This window comes from Urtica dioica, chromosome 9, assembly GCF_054948205.1.
Source record: "Urtica dioica subsp. dioica isolate 48M chromosome 9, U.dioica_male_clone48M_v1_H2, whole genome shotgun sequence".
NCBI lineage: Eukaryota > Viridiplantae > Streptophyta > Magnoliopsida > Rosales > Urticaceae > Urtica > Urtica dioica.
The window spans coordinates 20,518,231-20,539,525 of NC_142764.1; the positions used below are offsets into that span (position 1 = coordinate 20,518,231).

General features: G+C 38.6%; 1 protein-coding gene across 1 annotated transcript; it reads left to right on the plus strand.

The window, feature by feature from the left end:
- Window positions 1–4,514: 4,514 nt before the first annotated feature.
- On the plus strand, window positions 4,515–15,047 carry LOC149385666 (23.5 kDa heat shock protein, mitochondrial-like). The gene is made up of 4 exons (XM_089626381.1): window positions 4,515–4,690; window positions 4,798–4,868; window positions 14,747–14,955; window positions 15,042–15,047. The coding sequence occupies exons 1-4, from the start codon at window positions 4,515–4,517 to the stop codon at window positions 15,045–15,047; spliced, it is 462 nt and encodes a 153-aa protein (XP_089482507.1).
- Window positions 15,048–21,295: the final 6,248 nt, after the last annotated feature.

Here is a 21,295-nt window from a genome sequence, read left to right on the forward strand (position 1 = left end):
AATTCGATAAAAATATTACATATTTTCACGACGGGTTTTTAATTTATCAAAACGATCTATAATGACTTCATTATCAATACAATAAAAAATTTATTTCTCAACATAAATAATTAAACTGTCGTTCAACCATTGATCTCCAATACGATTGCGTAACTTGGTCTTCACGAGATGCATTCCAGAAAACACTCTTTCAACGCCAGCCATCGCAACCGGCAAAATCAATGCCAATGTCAATAGTCGGTAGACTAAATGATACACCTTATCTCTTCCCATTTCAACCATTTTTTTTTGCAAGATGACTAATCCCGTTCAAATATGAAAACTCTACACTTGAGCGCATATCAACAATATAGTTTTGGAAAATCATGATTGTATGGTTGGCCTTATATTTACCTTATTAATGATAAACAAGAAAGGAGAAGAGTTGAAATGAGAAACTAGAAAAAAAAAAGTGTATGATTACTATTTGGAGTTTTTTTTAACATTGAAGATGAAAGAAGACTTGTTCATGAATATTTTTTTTGGACTTTTCTCTTAAAAACGCTGCTGTTTGTATTTAAAAAAATAAAATGCAAATTCTCATCCAACTTGGGGTTCAAACTTGGGGCACTGCCAACATTTCCCTTAAGCCTTGACCATTTGAGCTGCAACAACTTTGTGACATTATTAGTGTACCTATTCTATTTATTAATATGCATTATTTAATTTTTTTAATAATTATAATTAAGCCTATTAATTTTTTTTTGTCCCGAGCCAGTGGGGACCCGTGCACCCGCTGGTCCCCATGTAGCTCCGCCCCTGCGTGTGTTCATGGAATGGTACGATATAAAGACTCAACTTCAACTTTCAGGTTTATAATTTTATATGTTGGTTCTACTTAGCGAAAATGACATATATATATATATATATATATATATATATATATATATATATATTGTGTTTTAGTAAAATGTCGAGTTTAACTTTTAGTTTTCAAAATGTCGAGTTTAACTTTTAGTTTTCAAAATGTCGAGTTCATATCATCTATTTAACTAAAATGACGAAAATATACTCTGGAATAGACAACAATGCCACGAATCTTCTTTTTATTGATTTTTCATTGACGTTGACTCTAATATTTATATGTAAACACCAATTATCTTTATCCCGTCACACCATATATGTAATTTATTTAAAAACTAAAAAATAAACAACATTTTTTTAATCGTGAAGAACACAAAAAGAGACAAATGAGTTAAAATCGACAGTTGATAGTCATCAAAATCACAGATTCGAACAGAGAATCCAGGATTTAGAGTTGCAATTTGAACATGGAATGAAGTCAACTCTTGGGAGATGTGAATTTTTAATTATTTAATCTCAATTTAAGGTTATTTTTATTTCAAAATTGCGATTTGAAAATTAGGATACTGGTTTGGATTTGATTCGGTTTTTTATACAAGAGTTAATATCAATAAAAGGGAGATTTGTGACACTGTTTCTATGTCAGAGTATAATTTTATCATTTTTGTTAAACAAAAAGTATGAACTTAACATTTTTTTAAATCAAAAGTTAAACTCGACATTTCACTAAATCACAAAGTATATATATGTTATTTTCTTTCTGCTTATTTTGAATAAGTCAGTCGGGTCGCTTGTAATGTATCTAAAAATAATGAATTTTATATCACTTAAGCACGACCTCACAAGCATGACTTGACAACACTTTCAAAAAAAAAAAAAAAAGCATGACTTTACAAATTTTATTTGAGTAGTGCTTCTACCTCCGGTCATATTTTATTATTATTTCACTTCTAGATTTTAATGTATTTATATAGTGTTGCGGTGGTAACAACCAACTATATTTGATACTCTAAAAACAACACTGATTTTGTGAATTAACGGATTAAATTATATTAAATTATAAGTAATGGTATAAACATAAGTTTTATTTGGGATATATTAGAATAATTAATGAACCGGCCGATTAAAACTTATCAAGTGCATTTTTGTTATAACTTACAGGCATGCATCGATTTATCTATCTATTTTTGTTGTACAAAATACAAATTTACAATTTGATTTCTACGTAGATGGTAACAAGTCGAATAAATTGTCATGTTTGCATATGTATATAGCCAGGGATGGAGCCCCCTTAATTTTTTTTTTTTGTTGCATTTTTTACCCATTTTTTATCCTGAAAAGTTATAAATTAGCTTTTTTTTTCCTTTCAAATTTGCCTCCTATGAGCTTCTTTGGCTCTGTCCTTGTATATAGCAATAGAATAAATTATTAAGTGGTGATAATGCATCATGTGGGGGGGTCGAGTACAAATCAAGAGTGGTTTTTAACTAGAAATTGACAGCGAACGAGAATCCACATTGTGTGGATGATAAACGGCTAAGAAGCTTGGGTTAAAAAATAGACAACGAGCTATTTTAGGTATGTAGAAAGGGCGTTTTCAATATTTATCGTATTATAAACAAATTTTAACTAAATTGATGACACAGCGAACGAGAATCCACATTGTGTGGATGTTTTTATTATTATTCAAAAGCGAAAGGTTTACAATTACTATATAGCCAAAATTTAGTTAATATTTAACGAGTTTCCATGACCTCTTATAAACAAGTATTGAATAAGGCGGATATACCCTCGATTTTTTCAATGATTACTGAAAAATAAGGAATCAATGCAAGCTATATACCGATTTTAAACTTCTGAGCTCTTCATATTCTCAAATTTAAAATTCGCTAAATTTTCAAAATTCTCTATAAAAATCAGAAACCACTGATTTTCAAAATATTTGAGAATCTATGATATTTTAAGAACTGAAAAATGAGTTTATAGTGGTTAAATTGGGTAATATTTAAAGTTCGTACATACAATTACAAACTGGTTTATAATAGTATGAACAGGATAATAAACTCACTATGTTTGTCTATCGATATTAAAGATCTCTAGTAGTTCATAAAGAGACGTAAAAGAAGATACAGCAGGTCTGGCTCTGAATGGAAATAGGAAGAAAAATAGTAAAACTGCTCGTGATTTGAAGTGGAGATCGATTTTTTTTATTATATGATTTTTTTTAGATTTTCATCGGGAGTCGGTGTTTTCATTGTAACAATATTTCAAATCTGTAATATATATATATATATATATGTCGGGATTTTTGTGTTGTAATTGATAAATAATTCAAATTAGACTAATATTTTTTAATGACTAGCTCAAACGTTTAAATTTAGATAATCTCTAGTTTTAGGTCACTGACCAACTTATATATGGCTCAATGTAAACGGTATGTATATATATATATATATGTCGGCATTTTTGTGTAGTAATTGACAAATAATTCAAATTAGACTAATATTTTTTAATGACTAGCTCAAACGTTTAAATTTAGATAATCTCTAGTTTTAGGTCACTGACCAACTTATATATGCCTCAATAATGTAAACGGTTTATATTCCAGTGTCGTTTTTTCAACGGTTTCACATAAGGCTGATGCCGAACTGATGAACATATATTCAATATCTATATGATGTAACGGAGTAATGAATTAAGATTTTATATTTGTATGGTGTAATGGCTTCAAGCATTCTTAAGCCAACTGCCAAATATATATATATATATATATATATATATATATATATATATATATATATATATTAAAATATAATTACCTGGGAACATAATATTGGTATTATAAGAATTTAATTTAATAAAATAGCATTCTGGGAACGCTTCCAAGTCAAAATTATGTGTATTGTTTATTAGCAGCCTTTGAATAAAGAAAGTTACATTCATGATATAATTAAAAAAAAAGCGTCTTTAGACTAAGGCACGAGGGAAGTTCCATCACAATTTCTTAGGTTGACCGTTGTTTTAGATTTTGGTTCTTTTTTATGAAGATTCTTGCCCACTGAATATATAGCCATCGGCAAAATTGACCCAAGTCAACCCATCGTATCTTGTTAAACTAATGTATCTACATATTTTGAGTCGAAATTCAGATAATTTGTCTATCCTCTTCATTTTCTAGTCTCGCCATTTAATTAAAAGTCTTGGTCCCCAACATATTGAAGTGTTTGAATCACGTTTGTTGCACTTTATATATAGTCTAAATAACTAGGTCACTTAGTGGAGTCATGAATTGCTAGGTTAAAACTGTAAGAGAAAAATATAATTATAAAACCTAGTGCTGTAAAACTAAATATGTGATTCGTATTGGCCATGAGCAAGGGCCGATGTAGAATAAAATTTAATGGTAGCCGGAGTAATAAAAAAATTATTGGTACTTGGTAGTATTTACAAAATTAAGGTAGCATAGTATTGATATAGAAATTACAGGAAAGGATTAAAAATTAAGCTGAAAATAAAATAATTTAAGACATATATTTCACACAGATATTAGTATCTTTCTTATTTATAAAAGTATTTAGAAGTGTCAATTTTAATTTTGTTTTGATAGATAAATAGTATTAGAATAAATTTATAAAATAAGAAGGTCTAATTATTAATATAAAAGGGCTAGAATGTTAAAAGTAAAAAAGTTAAGGGGAACTTTGCCGTGTTGCAAGTGGTTTTGGAGGGGTCCAGTCAGAGCGTCTTCGGCGATCAAGACAGAGATGCTTCGAGTTCTTCAGGCTCTCCTTCTTGCCAAATTCCGGAATGTCAAGCGGGGTTGGAGCTTGAAGGTGATAACCAAAGGGTAATCAGGTGTTTTCAGAAAGGTTCTAATTGCTCCGATTGGAGAATTTTCCCTATTTTTCAGTCTATTTTAGATCTTTTGAGTAATTTTGAGTCTATTTCATTTAGTTGGATTAAGAGGAACGTGAACGTAGTGGCCCACGCGATTTGTCAGTGGACGGCAAAAGATCACGTTTTCGGTTTTTTTTTTTAATTTTGGGGATAATTTCGCCCGGTCTTGAGTAATTGTAGAGGCATAGGGTGCTCTTTATCCTCGTCGTTGCACCCGTTCGAGTGGTGGTGAAGTTTTTTAGGAGGCCCTTTTTAATTTAAAAAATTGAAGATCTAAGCAGAAATATTTAAGGTAAAAAAATATAGAGGCGCCAAACGTATATATAAAGGGCAATAATGTAAAATAGCCTAATTAAATTTGGCCTTTTGTAAACTAGTCATAGTTTTGAAACTTAAAAATAAGTAATCATTAGGTCCATTAAGGCAATTAAAGATGACCAAACTATCCTTTTTTAATTTGAAAAATATACATCTAAAAATACGAATAAAAGTCAATAAAATCTTATCAGTATTAAAATGAAACCCATTCACAAAATTGAACAAGGGAACTACAAAAATAAAAACTAATCACACAAAAAATCGGATTACGTTTTAAAAAAACAAACAAATTCGTTTGTAAACCAATGAACCAATATGGTTATTGATTTCATTCGTTCATTGATTTCATTTTCATACCACAAAATAATTGCATTTATAACCATACAAAAAAATTAGTAGTGTATAAAATATGGTTATTTGTAAACTAACAAATACTAATGTTGATTGTTTCTTAATAAAATAAAACGTGCTGTTATTTTTTTAATAAGAAAATAAAAATACCAATGATTACTGTTATAATAATTAATAAGTACAATTTTTTTCAAAATCTAAATATAATTTTTTTTTTAAACAAACATATAAATAAGGAAAGTCAACACAAAAGAATTGCCAACCAAATAGGAAAAAATAAGTTATAAGTTTATTTTAAAAAAATTAAAAAATATTAGAATAGAGAATTGTAATAATAAAAAACTGCCTAAAGTAATAAGAATGGCTAATTATTTAAGTAAAATGAAAACTGGTTATTTCTTAATGGAACAGTTCTAAGTGACCTAGTTTAAGTAATTTGTTTATTATAAAAAGTATCACACTCTGAGTAGAACGGGAAATATCAGCGAAGTTGACGGAAACTAAAAGACTAGTAAAACATAAGAAAGAATGTTGCCACGAATATGAGTAAACCATGAAAATTACAATATCTACCATTATCACTATGAAATACTCACTATAAACTATGTAATGAATAAAATATTATGAGGGCCAGAGGACCAATTCAGTTGGTAAAATTATCGTAGCGGGTAAATATATTAGAAACAATTCGAGCAACAACCAATAATGCAATTATAGAAATACATTCATTAATAGTAAGAAGACATCATAGACCGAGTTATGAGATGCAAATGAGAACTAGTATCTATAAATCTTAGTTTTAATATCTACAAATTAAGAAGAAAAAAAATATAATTGATCAAATATCCATTTGACATGAATAAGCTAGTGTTTTCTTGAATGAATTAATAAACAATTACTTAAATCTATGCAAATGAGAAAAGGGTTGAGAGATAAACGAAAAAAGAGAGGTTGAATACTTTAGGTTTATATTGCGAAATGCTTATTTAAAAATCCACCAATGAAGAATATAAATAAACAAGATAATAAAAAGTTAAAGACTATAGTCACTAAACAACTCTTACATCATAATAAAAATTATTATGATAACATCCTCCCGCAAACTAACGATACTACTATGATAAGCATCGAGAGTTTGTAAAACAAAAAGAAAAACAAACGGAAGTACAAAGTAGAGTGAGCGAGTCTCTGTGATATTTCTAAATGAGAATTCAGAAGAATTTGAAATCTCCAAACAACCATAGGAAATCTACAAAAGCAATGCAAAATCTACAACCAATCAATGTGTGAAATCTCTAAAACCAATGCAAGATCCTCAATATTAAAAAAAAAAACTAATTATATATGCAATATAATATGTTTTAGTAAGATAGCTATCTTAATTATTAAAAAATATTACATGAATTAAAGTCACTTAAGACGTTGAAACTCAAAACTAATCAACATTTCAAAACTTAAAATTGAATAGCCAATGGGACTATCAATTCAAATTTTGCATTTCAATATTATCTTTAACCATATCAACAAATATATATATATATATATGTATATATATATATATATACATACACACACCTTTATAAACAAGTATTAACATATACTAACCAATGTTAACTTTCAAAATTCAGGATTTGAAATTTTCTATGGGCTTTATTTTTTGTTAGTTGATTGTGTAGGAGTGTTTTTTTCCCAATTTGTACGGGTTTTGAAATTATGAAAGTCAAAATAACCAATATAACATATTTAATTATTCTTTTGCACTTTCTCCCATGTTCGTAATTTATATTAACTAAAGTATATATTTATAATTTTTCATAAGCATATATTAACTAATAACAACTTTCGAAATTTTAAACATTAAGTAATAAAGTTTCAAACATATATTTTAAACATACATTAACCAATATATGTTTTATTTATGAGATTTGTAACAAAGTAGCCGATTTGAATGGAGACAATTAAAATAATAGTCAAATTATCAGTTTTTTTTTTTTTTAGAGAATGGCCCATATTATTTTGGATTCCAAAATTACTCTTCTTTTTATACGTTCTCATACTCAAACCCAAATTTCTTTTATAAATTCTCAGCCCCAAAACCAAACGCCGGTCTTCTCTTCTTTTCCCCGCCCCTTTGCCACAACTTTAATTTTTGTCGCTTCAACACCAGCGCGTTAAACCATTACGACCACGACTTATAGGATCGGAACCTCAACGCCAGCGATCGCCGACCTCATCGCAACAATTTTATTTCAGATAAATCGTAAATTATTCCACGCACGCGCTAATCACTGTCAATCTATTTTATTTCGATTTCGATTCGTTGATCGCGAGATCGTTCAACTAATTTTTCCATCGATCCGCTTGATTTTTTACAGATGTGTTTCATCTTCTATCTCCGACGAGGACCTGAGCGGATAATTTTGTGGATTCGTCATGACTCTTAGCTGCGGTGCGCGGCGACAAACGGTGATAGGAGGCGAGGGAGACCGACGACGCGCTGAAGCTTAGGGTTGACATGCCTGGGCTTGGAAAGGAGGACGTGCACTACAACATATTCAACAATTACCGACGATTTTTTTCGTCGGTAATAACCCGATAATCGTCGCTAAATGTATTTAGCGACGATTTTAGCGACGATTATTATCGTCGCTAAATGTCCGTGCCTAAATATATTTAGCGGCGATTTATTCGTCGCTAAATATTTACCGACGATATTAGCGACGATAATGTCGTCCCTAAATGTTGTGACGAGAAGTTTTTTTTCATTTTGAAACAGATAATTAGCGACGACTTTGTCGTCGCTAATTCACGCGGGAATTTTTCCCGCGCTAATTAGCGACGAAAAAGTCGTCGCTAATACCTTGTGTGTAATAATAATTAGCGACGACTTTGTCGTCGCTAATTACTATTATTATTATTTTTTATTTTTTTCGTCGTTAATTATTTATTTTTATGGTTTTTTTTTATGAAATTCTAAAATGAAAAATCAAATAAAAACTAAATTATATGATCCAAATCAACAAATATATAAAATCCGGTTACGTACGTTTTCGGTTATCGAGAAATATGTAAATAATAATCTACTATACACAAAATATCTAATAAAACACTAGTCGCGACGTTTGCTTTGTCGTCCCGCCGCTCGTTTTCCCCCTCCTCGACGTGAAACGCTCTTCTGCTAGCGCTGAAGTTCTGCAGGCTGCGGCGTCGGAGTAGACTGACTTGGTCCGCCGGGCGTCGTCTGCTGGCTAGCGTCAGGAGTCCTCTGCTGGCCGCCCGTCTGAGTACTAGTGTGGACACCGGGCGTCGGAGTGTGGACGCCGGCCGTCGGAGTCTGCTGGCTATGGGATGACGGAGCGTGCTGCGAACTCTACGGAAATTGAGGCATAAACGAGCTCAGGTTGAGGCCGGGCACCTGACTCTGTATTGCCTCGGCGAACGAGGCGATGGTCGACGTGAACACCTCCTGTGAGATATATCCTGGATGCGACGTCCCAGCCTCCGAACTACCGTAGACTTCGGCGACTTCAGCCGCCATCCGTGCTCCCTGTGGCACCAAACGTCCGACGCCGGTCAAGTGATCAGTCCGCGAACCCATAATATCGCGGATCGCCTGCTGCTCTAGGACGGAAATATCAACGTCCGCTTCTTGTTGCTCAACCTCCGCTCGCAACGTGTTGAACCTATCGACCAGTCGATCCTGATATAATTAACTAGTTGGTATATATTAATCGAAAAATAAGAAAAATAAATGTAAACTTACACAACGTGCGGAGGCTTCAGGAGTCAGCCATTCGGACTTGTCGGACTGATGTTGGCGCTTGTAGTTCGCAAACAAGCTCTCGAAAGCGCCTGTCTCGGCGCTCTTCTGTATGTAAACAAAACTTCAAGTGTTAGATAATTTTAACGATTTGATGTATCATATAAACATAAAACTTACGTTCTTCATGCGGTGGGTCGAGAACCCAATCGTCCCCTGTCGAGTCTTCGTCTTCTTCTTCGCGCAATTCACCTTGTTCTTCGCTTGTATGGCCTGTAATATAAGTAAACGTGCACGTAAATAACAAATCGTTTAATAAAAGGGTAAACACATATTTAACGTAAATGATTTGATTACCTTAAACTCATCGTTCGTATATCGTTGTATCAGCGTCTCCCATTCGGTGTCGAGCTTAACGGTCCTCGGTTTCAGCGACCGCTCCATCTGTACGCTGCTCTTGCAGTCGATGTCAAACCATGACCGCAAGGTATGCCTCCAATCGCGAAGACGAGTCTTCGCGTCTCGAATGATTGCCGCATCGACAATCGCCTTCTTCTTCCCGGTTGCATCACCATCGACTCGAATGTCGTACTTGTCTCGAATCGCTGCTCGGATCTCGGCCTCCTTCGCCGGCCCCACGTTCGCATTCGTCCACCTTGGGACCGTGGGCGATATCTTATCTCGGACGACCAACCCGAGCGTGTTCACGAACGTCGCGAGATCCGGATCCATCTCGCGCTCTGGCTGCAAGAACGACTGAAAATCCTCGTTATAAATAACGACTTCCTTCACCCCGGGGCGCCGTGCACGCTCAGATCGAAGCCCGACCGTCGGCCCACGCACGGCCGGTTCGATATCCTCGTCTTCTTCTTCGACGCCATCACGTACGGGCGCCGACTGACAATAATTCGGGAGACGGGCTAAGAAGTCATCCCCGCCTCCGCTGCCTCCAGCTCCTGTAGCCGCAGCCATCATAAATTCAAAACAAAATTTATTTAGTTATGCATTCGTAATGATTTAAATCAGTTAATTTAGTAAGTAAATGAAAAACGTTATATACTATCAATCATCGTCGTCTGACAAATCATCTTATTCCATCAAATCTTCGTCCTCAGTTTCTTTGTCATCGATAAACTCTTCTTCTTCAATATTTTCCAACAAGTTCACTGCGTCGTTGCTCACGGGCTCTGGTATCGCAGACTGATGACGCGTCGACAGCGAATCTAAATCTGACGGTTCTACTGACAACTGAACTGAAGACGAAGATTGACCAAGAATGAGGTCAATATCAGGAAGATCCCACACATTTCGATGATTACACTCTTCGACGATTCGCCAATCAGGACCATTCAAGTTATCTTCCAAGTAGAAAACTTGTTTCGCTTGAGTTGCCAAAATAAATGGCTCGTCTTTGTACCATTCTTTTGCCACATACACGCTTGTCAAGTTATTGTCGTTGTGTGTCCTTTTCCTCAAGTCGATGCGCTTCTTCAACATCTGGCCGACCTTCTAATTCCATGAGATCTATGTGTTCACTGAAATAAAATTCATGTTCACTTAATACATCACTTCGTATAAATAATTCAAGTTCATTTATTTCACTCATTTACCTCATGAAATCGTCAATTTCGGGACAATTTCGTAAAATGTACCACTCAGCGAGCAATCGTATATTCTCATCTAAGCGTATCGTGGTCATCTTCCCGTAAGGCCGACAACTTGATGACTGAAACACCGATAACTCCCGTTCGACACCTTCGAAGTTAGACGCGACGTCAGTTCGTTGGGGCATGTTGAAACGATTCTCAACGCCTTCTAGATACCTTGAGCAGAATGTCAATGCTTCGTCTACAACATAGGCTTCGGCAATTGAACCCTCTGGTCTAGCTCGATTACGCACAAAGTTCTTGAGCGTTCCAAGGTATCTCTCAAATGGATATATCCACCGCATATGAACTGGACCTCCGTTAATTGCCTCCTCCGGTAGATGCATTACCAAATGAACCATGATTGTGAAGAAATCAGGCGGGAAAATTCGTTCCAGCTTACACAATATAAGCTTCACATCCTCTTGTGCCTTCTCAATGTCTGAAATTATCAGCATTCTAGAGCAAATAAGTCTGAAGAAGTTGCAGAGCTCTATTATGGCATCTCGAATTGTTCGATCCAGAAAATGACGAATAGCAGGAGCCAATAGGCGCTGCATAATCACGTGACAATCGTGAGACTTCAAACCCGTCAACCTCCCATCCGCGGTAACATTCTTCTTCGAATTCCCCGCAAAACCATCGGGAAATCTGACAAATCTCAAGAACTCAGTAAACCGCTTCCGTTCTGAAGCTGTCAGAGTGTATGACGAAGGCGGTTTCATCCATCTATCTCCTTCTTGGTACAAATAAAGCTCGTGCCTTATGTTCCAGTCCGCCAAAGTCAACCGCGCTTTATCTGTGTCTTTCGTCTTCCCCTCGATATTCAGCAAGGTACCCAAAAGATTGTCGCATACATTCTTTTCTATATGCATTACATCGAGGTTATGCTTCAGCGTAAGACTCGACCAATACGGCAACTCGAAGAAAATACTTTTCTTTGTCCAATTCAGCTCACTCGCATCGCGCTTTCGTTTCTTCCCGCCGAAGTCAGGGTGCTTCCCCGGGGTTACATCTCCCACTAATCGTAATTGTCGAAGTATGTCGCTCGCTGATTTTCTCACTGGTGGTGGTTGGTTCTCATTTCGTACCTTGTACAGTTTGCTCTTCCTCATCGGGTGTAACAACGGCAAGAATCGACGATGATCGCAGTAAACAATCTTGTTTCGAGCCTTGAAAGATGGTGTGTCATTGTTACACGTCGGACAAGCAAGGTACCCTTGACCACTCCATCCCGACAAACTGCTTCTCGCTGGAAAATCATTCACCGTCCATAGAAGTACGGAAAACAACCTGAATAGCTCACCGGTCGAACCATCTCTCAACACAACACCGGTTTCCCACAATTCCTTCAGTTCATCAATCAGCGGTTGTAAGAAAACATTCATTTCTTTTCCCGGTGCACTACGACCTGGTATAAGCAATGTTAACATCAAGTACGATGTTTTCATGCACAACCACGGCGGTAAATTGTACGCAGTCAACACTACCGGCCACATACTGTACGATAAACTCATGTCACCAAATGGGTTGAAACCATCGGCGGCAAGTCCAAGCCGGACGTTCCTCGGTTCTGCCGCAAACATGGGATATTTTCGGTCGATCTCCTTCCACGTTGCTCCGTCTGCAGGATGTCGCAGTACACCATCCTCCTTAATGCGTTCATTCTCGTGCCACTGCATCTCTAGAGCTGTGTGCCGACTCGCGTACAGTCGCTTAAGTCGATCTTTCAGTGGAAAGTAGCGCAACACTTTATGCGCTACTTTTTTTCCACCGTCTTTCTTCAGCCACTGGCTCTCATTACAAACTGGACACTCGTCTAGATTGGCGTTGTCCTTCCAAAACAATGCGCAATCGTGTTTGCAGACGTGAATCGACTCGTAACCCATACCAAATCGACGCAATTTCGCCTTTGCTTCATAGTATGACTCTGGAATCGTGTTGCCGATCGGATGAGACTTTTTCAGTACTTTCAGTAGCTTATCAAACGACTTATTCGTCCACTTGTTCATCACTTTCAAATGCATCAACGTGACAACAAATGAGAGTGACGAATACTCCGTACAACCCGGCCATAATTCTGTGTTCAGGTCGCTGAAAAGGTCATCAAACTGTCCACTCTGGTATTCTGCATTCGGGTCAATACTGTCATCGTCACCGTCTACGTCGTTGTGATCTAAGATATCGTGTACAGCATCAAACATCCCGCCTCCTCCTCTGTAATCCGTCTGATACTGCATTACGTCATCTTCTTCCTCCCCATGAAAGTTCCACCTCGTGTAATTTCTCTTAAATCCTCTGATAAAGAGATGATTCTCTATATCAGGAATTTTTTGCATCAACACGTTATTACACCTCTTGCATGGACACTTAACTCGTCCTTCGACATTTACGTGTTGTCGGGCCATTGCCATGAACTCTGTCATGCCAGCCGCAAACTCAACGCTTAAACGTTGGTCCTCGATTATCCAATTCCTATTTGGATAACTCATTTTACCTATAGATTGAACATTTCAAAATTTAGTAGTTTTCGGATTTTATTTTATAATTTCACGATCGATCCTACCGAAATTTCGGCAGAACCTCCCCTATAAACTTAACAACCCGGCATCAAGCCTTTAACTTTAAAACCTGCATAGAAACATCCTAAAACTAACAATAAATCCAACCTCAGTGGTTCGATTATTAAAATTCATAATCCATATCAACTAACTAATTGTTTTTACATGTTTTTACATAATTTACATAAACTAACTAATTGTTTTTACATGTTTTTACATAATTTTACCTAATATAAATATTTATAACTAATTTAAATATTTATACCTAATTAAAATTTATAACCAATTTAAATATTTGTGTAAACAAAACTAATTTAAATATTTATAACAAATATATAATTCATTTATAACTAATTAATTCATTTATAATTTATAAAATTTATAACAAATATATAATTCTATAAATATAAATTATGTAAATATAACTAATTAATTCATTTACATTTCTAACTAATTAATTCATTTATATTTATAACTAATATATAAATAAAGTTATATATATATATAAATAACTAATATATTAATTCTATAAATAACTAATATATATATATATATATATAAAAAGTTATAAAAAAAAAACAACTTACCGATGTATGTGACGGAGCGCGCGGGTTCGCGGGGAAGAGGGGAAGCAGACAAGGACGGCATCGTCGGGGAAGCGGCTACGGCGTCGGCGACGGAGTAGTGGCGGCGCGGCGGAGGAGCTGCAACGGGAGAGAGAGAGGTAAGGAGAGAGATGTGAGGAGAGAGTGAGAAGTGAGGAGAGAGAGAGAAGTGAGGAGAGAGAGAGACTTACCGGGTAGGACGAGGTCGGCGTCGGCGGCACACGGCGGAGGAGGGCACGGCGACGGCGGGAGAGAGAAAAAGAGAGAGAATATCGATTTAGGTTAAAGAAAGAGAAATGGGGAAGCTGGGTCGCGATCTGGTATTTAAAGACATTTACCGACGATTTTTTCGTCGCTAAATGAACTTACGTTAACCAGGCATTTAGCGACGATTTCTTCGTCGCTAAATGATTTCATTTCGTCGCTAAATTATTTCGGTTTAAATAAATTAGAGGGACTTTTCCCTCTTTAAAATTCGTTAAAATTTAAAATTTCTTCGAAATTATTAGCGACGATTATATCGTCGCTAAAGAAATTCCAAATCATTTAGCGACGATTAAATCGTCGCTAAATATATTCCCGCGAACTTAGCGACGAGACTCAAGAATTAGCGACGATATTATCGTCGCTAATTATCTTTACCGCCAAACTTTAAGATTTTTCGCACCAACTTATTAGCGACGATAAAGTCATCGCTAAAGGCATTATTAGCGACGATTTAATCGTCGCTAATAGTTTCGTAGCTAAATGTCATATTTCTTGTAGTGGTGAATGTGTTTATGGAGCATAACACGCTTACGATCTTAGGCGAGGATTGTAGCGATGAGGAAGAGGACGACGGCGACCGGAAGAGGTATTGGAGCATGATCGATCTCCCGAAGATGTTGTACAAGACGGGCCAGATTAAGGCGGAGATGAAGAACGACGTTCTCAAGGTGTCGGTTCCGAAGGTCAAGGAAGAAGATAATTCTAATGTTTTTTCATGTCAGAGTCCTTTTTCTAAGGCATTTTTTGAAGTTATTGTTATGGTAAGTGTTTAAGAATTGATTGGAATTATTAGGATTGATTGGAGTTATTGTTATGGTAAGGAGTTATTTATTGTCCGATTAATTGTAGTAATTCTGTTGAAAGTGTTTGTCTTGGAATTTTCTAACAAATATGTAGTAAATCGGATTTATTATTATATTTACCATAGAAACGAATGATTTACTCAATGGTTAATATGAAATAATTAGTAAATCGTATTTACTATTAGATTAACTAATCCTCATCTCTGATATTTTTTCTGTTAGATTAACTAGAAAATATTATGGTTAATCTGTAAATGTACCTAATAAGATTTAATGTCGTTCTTCTTACGGTAAATAACATTTATTTTTGTTCTTGTTACGGTAAATAACATTTACTTTTGTTCTTTACGGTAAATAAGATTTATTATTGTTCTTGTTACGATAAATAAGATTTACTGTTTTCATGTTACGTTAAATAAGATTTACTGTTTTTCTTGTTATGGTAAATAAGATTTACTTTTGTTCTTGTTACGGTAAATAAGATTTACTTTTGTTCTTGTTACGGTAAATAAGATTTACTTTTGTTCTTGTTACGGTAAATAAGATATAATGTTGTTCTTGTTACGGTGAATAAGATTTATTGTTTTCTTGTTACGGTAAATAAAATTTACTTTTGTTCTTGTTATGGTAAATAAAATTTACTTTTGTTCTTGTTACGGTAAATAAGATTTATTGTTGTTCTTATTATGGTAAATAAGATTTACTGTTGTTTTTGTTACGGTAAATAAAATTTACTGTTTTCTTGTTACGGTAAATAAGATTTACTATTGTTCTTGTTACGGTAAATAAGATTTACTGTTATTCTTGTTACAACAAATAAGATTTATTGTAGTTTTTGTTCTTGTTAATTAGATTTACTAATTTTTTTTGTTATGGATGATATTATTTACTATGATAGTTAATAATATTAACCTAATGGTATTATTAGAATTTTGGAATGTTCTTATGATAAATTGGCTATTTTCCTAAATATATTAGTAGTTGGGCTATAATTTTAAAGTAGGGGTGTTGTTTTGGCTAGTTGTTTAACCGGCCATTTATTTATTTATTTTATTGGTTTCATTAGGAAAATAACCAATTTAAACGTTTGACATTGCTAAATAGCCAACGTTTGGTAAATCTTAGGTAAATAGTCATTTTTATATATTTACAGATGTAAATCTTAGATAAATATTCGCATCCATATATTAGACCACGTTATTATTACGGCTATTTATTTAAGATTTATCAAATGTTGGCTATGTATCAATATCAAACGTTTAAATTGTCTATTTTCCTGATTTTTTTTATTTTTATATATAATCGGTTAAGAGTAATTCTATCAAATATATTAGTAGTTAATTTGAGTACTTTAATTACCCTTACAAAAATTGCGTACTTTAATTGTAATGGTTTTAGTAATCAGCGATGGTAATTACGTTAAAAATGTAAAAGGGTATGAATGAAGCAAAATTCCGCCAATCATGGATCCGACAAGATCTTCCATAATTGGAAATGGGGGCACATTATGTAAAATAAAATAAAAAAAAGCACATTAAAATATGGGGCGGGAAATTTTTTTTTTTTTTGAGAAACGTGGGCGGTGCCACGGAGATATCATAAAAAGCCCTCACGTATGGCGGAGGAAAACCGTGGTTACAAGAAGAAAAAGAACAAAAAACAACCACGCAACCAACTCATCAAACCAAACACAACCTTATCCCGACATGTGGGATTGAATCTCTCTGTCATCGGCTCTAATAGCCTCTTCCGAGCATGGAGGGACAAGCCCCATCCATCTCGAGTTCGAACTTTGAGTAACAGCAAAACGGGCTAAATTGTGAGCCGCAACATTACAAATACGAGGAATATGCATAATTTTAAACTCAATCAAATTATTTACCTCTCTCTTGATGTGGTGTAGAATCGTCCCGAGCTCAGTCGTTGGGATCTCTCCCCCGGCCACCGCCTTGACCACCTCCGAGCAATCCGAATGAAGCTCCAATCTCGACCCGCCGATGCTACTAGCCAAAACTACGCCCTGGAGAACCGCAAACGCCTCCGCAAGCTGGGGGGAAAACCCTCTAGCTTGGGAAAACGTTTGCGAGGCTATCACCCTTCCGGTGTGGTCGCGAGCAATGCATCCCACGCCGAATCCTCCCTGGTCCCGATCTAGCGCAGCATCCACAGTCACCGAGATTGTTCCTTGCGTCGGAGGGGTCCACCTAGGCTTGGTCGTCCTCTTCTCCTCTCCCCGTGCTGTCGTCTTGTTCGCGTCTCTGAACTCTTCGAGGAAACCCCCACTCCACTGAACAAGCTCTGACTGATTCCAAGCTTTCCTCCCCGAGACGACATTGTTCCTGTGATTCCACAGTTCCCAGATGATAGTGATATAGAATTCAAAATTACTCACCTCGAGAGAGTCCGCCGCTCTGAGAATGTTGTCAAAAGCCTCGCCCTCCCCATGCATCGGGAGAAACCCGCCGAAACCCGCCTCCTTCCAAACCTTCCTACTCCACTTGCACCCCCAGAGCGCATGGTGAACCGTCTCAGCCATGCCAGTGCAGATAGGGCAGCGATCGTCAGTGATAACCTTCCTCCTAGCCAGGACGGTGCGAGTCGGGATCCGACCCTTGCAGACTCTCCAAACAAAGAGCTTCACTTTAGGAGGAACTCTTAGTTTCCAGAATTTTCTCCACCATTCCTCTATCAGTGACTGGTCTGACGAACTAGCTCCATGGATGGGTTCCATAGCCACCCGATATCCGCTCTTCACCGTGTACTCCCCGTTCTCCGTGTAGTGCCAGCGACGACGGTCAGGGATCCCTTCTCCACCGCACGGGATACTCAAAATAGCCCTGGCGTCTTCCTCTCCAAACATAGCCCGAATAAGCGGGTCGTCCCAGTCTCCGTCCAGCCTCATCAGCTCCGCAACTCGCATATCCGGGGGGATCAGAGGGGGGTCAACCCACGAGAAAGATCTCGGTCTCGGAATCCACTTATCTCCCATAACCATGACCGACTCCCCATCCCCAATGTTCCATCTCGTGCCGGCTAGGATGATCTCCCTCCCCCAAACTAGGCTGCGCCACATAAAGGAGCTGTTCGACCCACAATGACCACTCAAGATGTCCCCATGTGGGTAGTAGCTCTCGCTGAAGACCTTGCCTACTAAACTGTCAGGCCGTCTGAGGAATCTCTACACGTTCTTAGCGATCAGAGCTTGATTGAACTTTTCCAAGTCCCTAAAGCCCATGCCACCCTCCAGCTTGTTCCGCACGAGGACCTCCCAAGCAACCCAGTGCGTCTTATTGGCCCCGTTGCAATTCCCCCACCAGAACTTTGCAATGGCCGAATGGATCTCCGAGATCAGTGTCTTCGGAAGCTTGAGGCAGGAGGCCACGTAGCACGGAATAGCCTGAAGGATGGACTTAATAAGCACTTCTCTGCCGGCCTGCGAGAAGAAGAGGCCTTTCCAACCCTTAATCTTCTCCCAGATGCGTTCTCTCACATATTCGAAGAGCTCTTTCTTTTTCCGTCCTGTGAACGCAGGGAGGCCTAAGTAACGTTTATGACATTCGGTCCTCCGAACTCCAAGGGTCTGGGCAAGGAGTTCCTCATCCTCCTCTGTCCCGACGTCTCTACCAAAGTAGACATCAGACTTCTGAAAATTAACCAGCTGGCCCGAGGCCTTAGAGTAGACCCTGAGGATCTCCGCCACAGCCTCACACTCCTCAGGGCACGCCTTAAAGAACATCAAGCTATCATCCGCAAACAGGAGGTGAGACACTCGAAGGTTTCCGAAGCGGACCCCACTAATAGCTCCCGCTCGCTCTCCCTCTCTGAATAGACTCGAAAGGCCCTCTGAGCAAAAAAGGAAGAGAAATGGGGATAGCGGATCACCTTGACGGAGACCTCTCTGGGGAACCACGTGGCCCCGAGTGGTCCCATTAATGTTGAAGGCAAACCGAACCGAGGAGACACATCTCATCACTTTTTCCACCCACTGGACCGAGTACCCGAGCCTCAGCATCACCGCCTCCAGGTAGGACCACTCAACCCGGTCGTAAGCCTTCGCCATATCAAGCTTAAGGGACGCCCAGCTCCCGTTCCCAAACCTACCTCTCTTCATCATGTGAAGCGCTTCAAAACCCACCATAACGTTGTCAAAGATGAGCCTACCACCCACGAACGCGCTCTGATTCTCTGAAATGGCCACGTGCATAGTGCCTTTTAGACGATTCACAAGGCACTTAGCAACAATCTTATAGACGACGTTACATAAGCTGATGGGCCGAAACTCACTCACTCTCCTAGGTTCCTCAATCTTAGGGATCAGCGTAATGATGGTTTCATTGATGCTCCCCACTTCCTTCCCTTCGTTAAGGATACCAAGACATGTCTCTGTAACCGACCCCCCAACCACGTCCCAATATTTCTGGAAGAAAATCGCAGGGAATCCATCTTTTCCCGGGGCTTTGATGGGGTCCATCGAGTAGAGTGCACTCCTCACCTCCGCAACATCAAAAGGGCGCTCAAGCTCATGGTTCATCTCCTCCGAGATCCTTGGTTGGATTCCCTCAACCACTGCCTCAATATCTCGTAAAGACGGACCGGCAGAGGTGAAAATATCCTCGAAGTATCTGGAGATCACTCTCTCTACCTCTGCCCCGTTGCTACGCCAGATCTCACTCTCATCGAACAGGCCCCTAATCGTGTTCCTCTTCCTCCTCGTTGAAGCCTTACGTTGGAAGAACTTCGTATTCTTATCACCACACTTCATCCAGGAGGCTCTACTCCTTTGCCTCCAGAACTGCTCTTCCTTCTCCATCAGGGCGTTCAACTGTCTCTCCTCGCGTCGAAAAACCTCCATACAAAAATCAGGACCAGACCTGCCCACCAACTCAACAATCGCTTTCTGCTTCTCAATCTTGTCCCTCATCTCTCTGTTTTTGTCATGGCCCCATCGACCCAGGGCCTCTCTGCACTGCCTAATCGAATCCAGCATCGTCTGATTCCGGTTTCCTCCTCTATCCGTTTCCCAAGTCCTCCGAACCACCTCTTCGCACCCAGGTTCTCCACACCACGCTTCCTCGAAGAAAAATCTCCTCGGTCTCCCAGGATGACGTGAAGTCCTGACCCCTTCAGTTTTCAACAAAAGAGGTCTGTGATCCGAGTTCCAGAACCTGAGATGCTGTACACTAGCCCGAGGGAAGAGGTCCCGCCAATCGTGGCTAGCAAGGCATCTATCCAGACGCTCATCTATCCCACCTCTCCGCCACGTAAAGATGTCGCCCTCGAACCCCAAGTCCTGAATATCACAATCCACAATCATATCCCGGAAGGCTAAAAGCTGACCAGGCCCCCTGTTCCGACCTCCCTTAATCTCTGCGTTCGTAGTCACCTCGTTCATATCCCCTCCAACAAGCCAAGGACCCATGTAGTTACCACGAAGCCTGCGAAGAAGCTCCCACGTGTGTCGCCTCTGCGTAGTCACCGGATCACCATAAATCCCCACAAACCTCCACATCTTCTCATCCTCACTGACCAAGTCACCCTCAATATGATACCTCGACATAGTCCCAAGTAGAAACTTCACTGGCTTATTCCAAAGCAACATCAAGCCTCCGCTCCTACCAAGACTCTCAACAGTCACACAGCCCTCGAAACCAAGTAACACTCTCACCCTCTCGGCCCCGTCCTTCCTAAGCCTTGTCTCTGACAAAAACAGAAAGTCCGGCTTATGTTCCAAGACGTGAGACCTAAGGGCTCCCCTCGTCCCGGGGTTTCCCAACCCCTGGACGTTCCAAAGAACGCCTATCATTGCGTTCGGCGGCCCTCATTCTTGAGGGGCGCCGCTCTCTCATCAGTAACAGCCGTAGTCGAATCCGCCGAACCAGAAACTCCTAAGGAACAATCCACCAAACTCGGGTCCCTGACCCCCTTTCCCCCATCACAAGCCCCCTGAAACACTGAAAAAGAGTAGGGAGGAGGAATACTAACCTGGTAAACCGGGGATGAGCGTGTCGCCTCATCCAAGCTGCCCTTCCTTTCTCCTCCGGCTTCAAAGAGACGCGCCATTCTTTTGACATTGCCAATCCGGAGGCGCTCACTTGATTTCCTCTTCCCAGATCCTTTGTCACTTTTCCCCTCCGCAATCGGTTTGGGATCAGAACTCGTCCCTTTCCCGTCGGTGATAATTGGCCCCGTAGTAGCATTTTCCTCAGCCTTAAACATGGCCTCAGTGTGGCTAAGGGAAACTGGG

What these genes read in the sequence shown, in the direction of transcription:
- LOC149385666 (XM_089626381.1), top strand. Translation starts at nt 4,515, where the DNA reads ATGTTAAAAGTAAAAAAGTTAAGGGGAACTTTGCCGTGTTGCAAGTGG. An exon ending in TTGAAGGTGATAACCAAAGG is followed by an intron (nt 4,691 to 4,797) that starts GTAATCAGGTGT and finishes TATTTCATTTAG; the next exon opens with TTGGATTAAGAGGAACGTGA. An exon ending in GGCAAAAGATCACGTTTTCG is followed by an intron (nt 4,869 to 14,746) that starts GTTTTTTTTTTT and finishes TATTTCTTGTAG; the next exon opens with TGGTGAATGTGTTTATGGAG.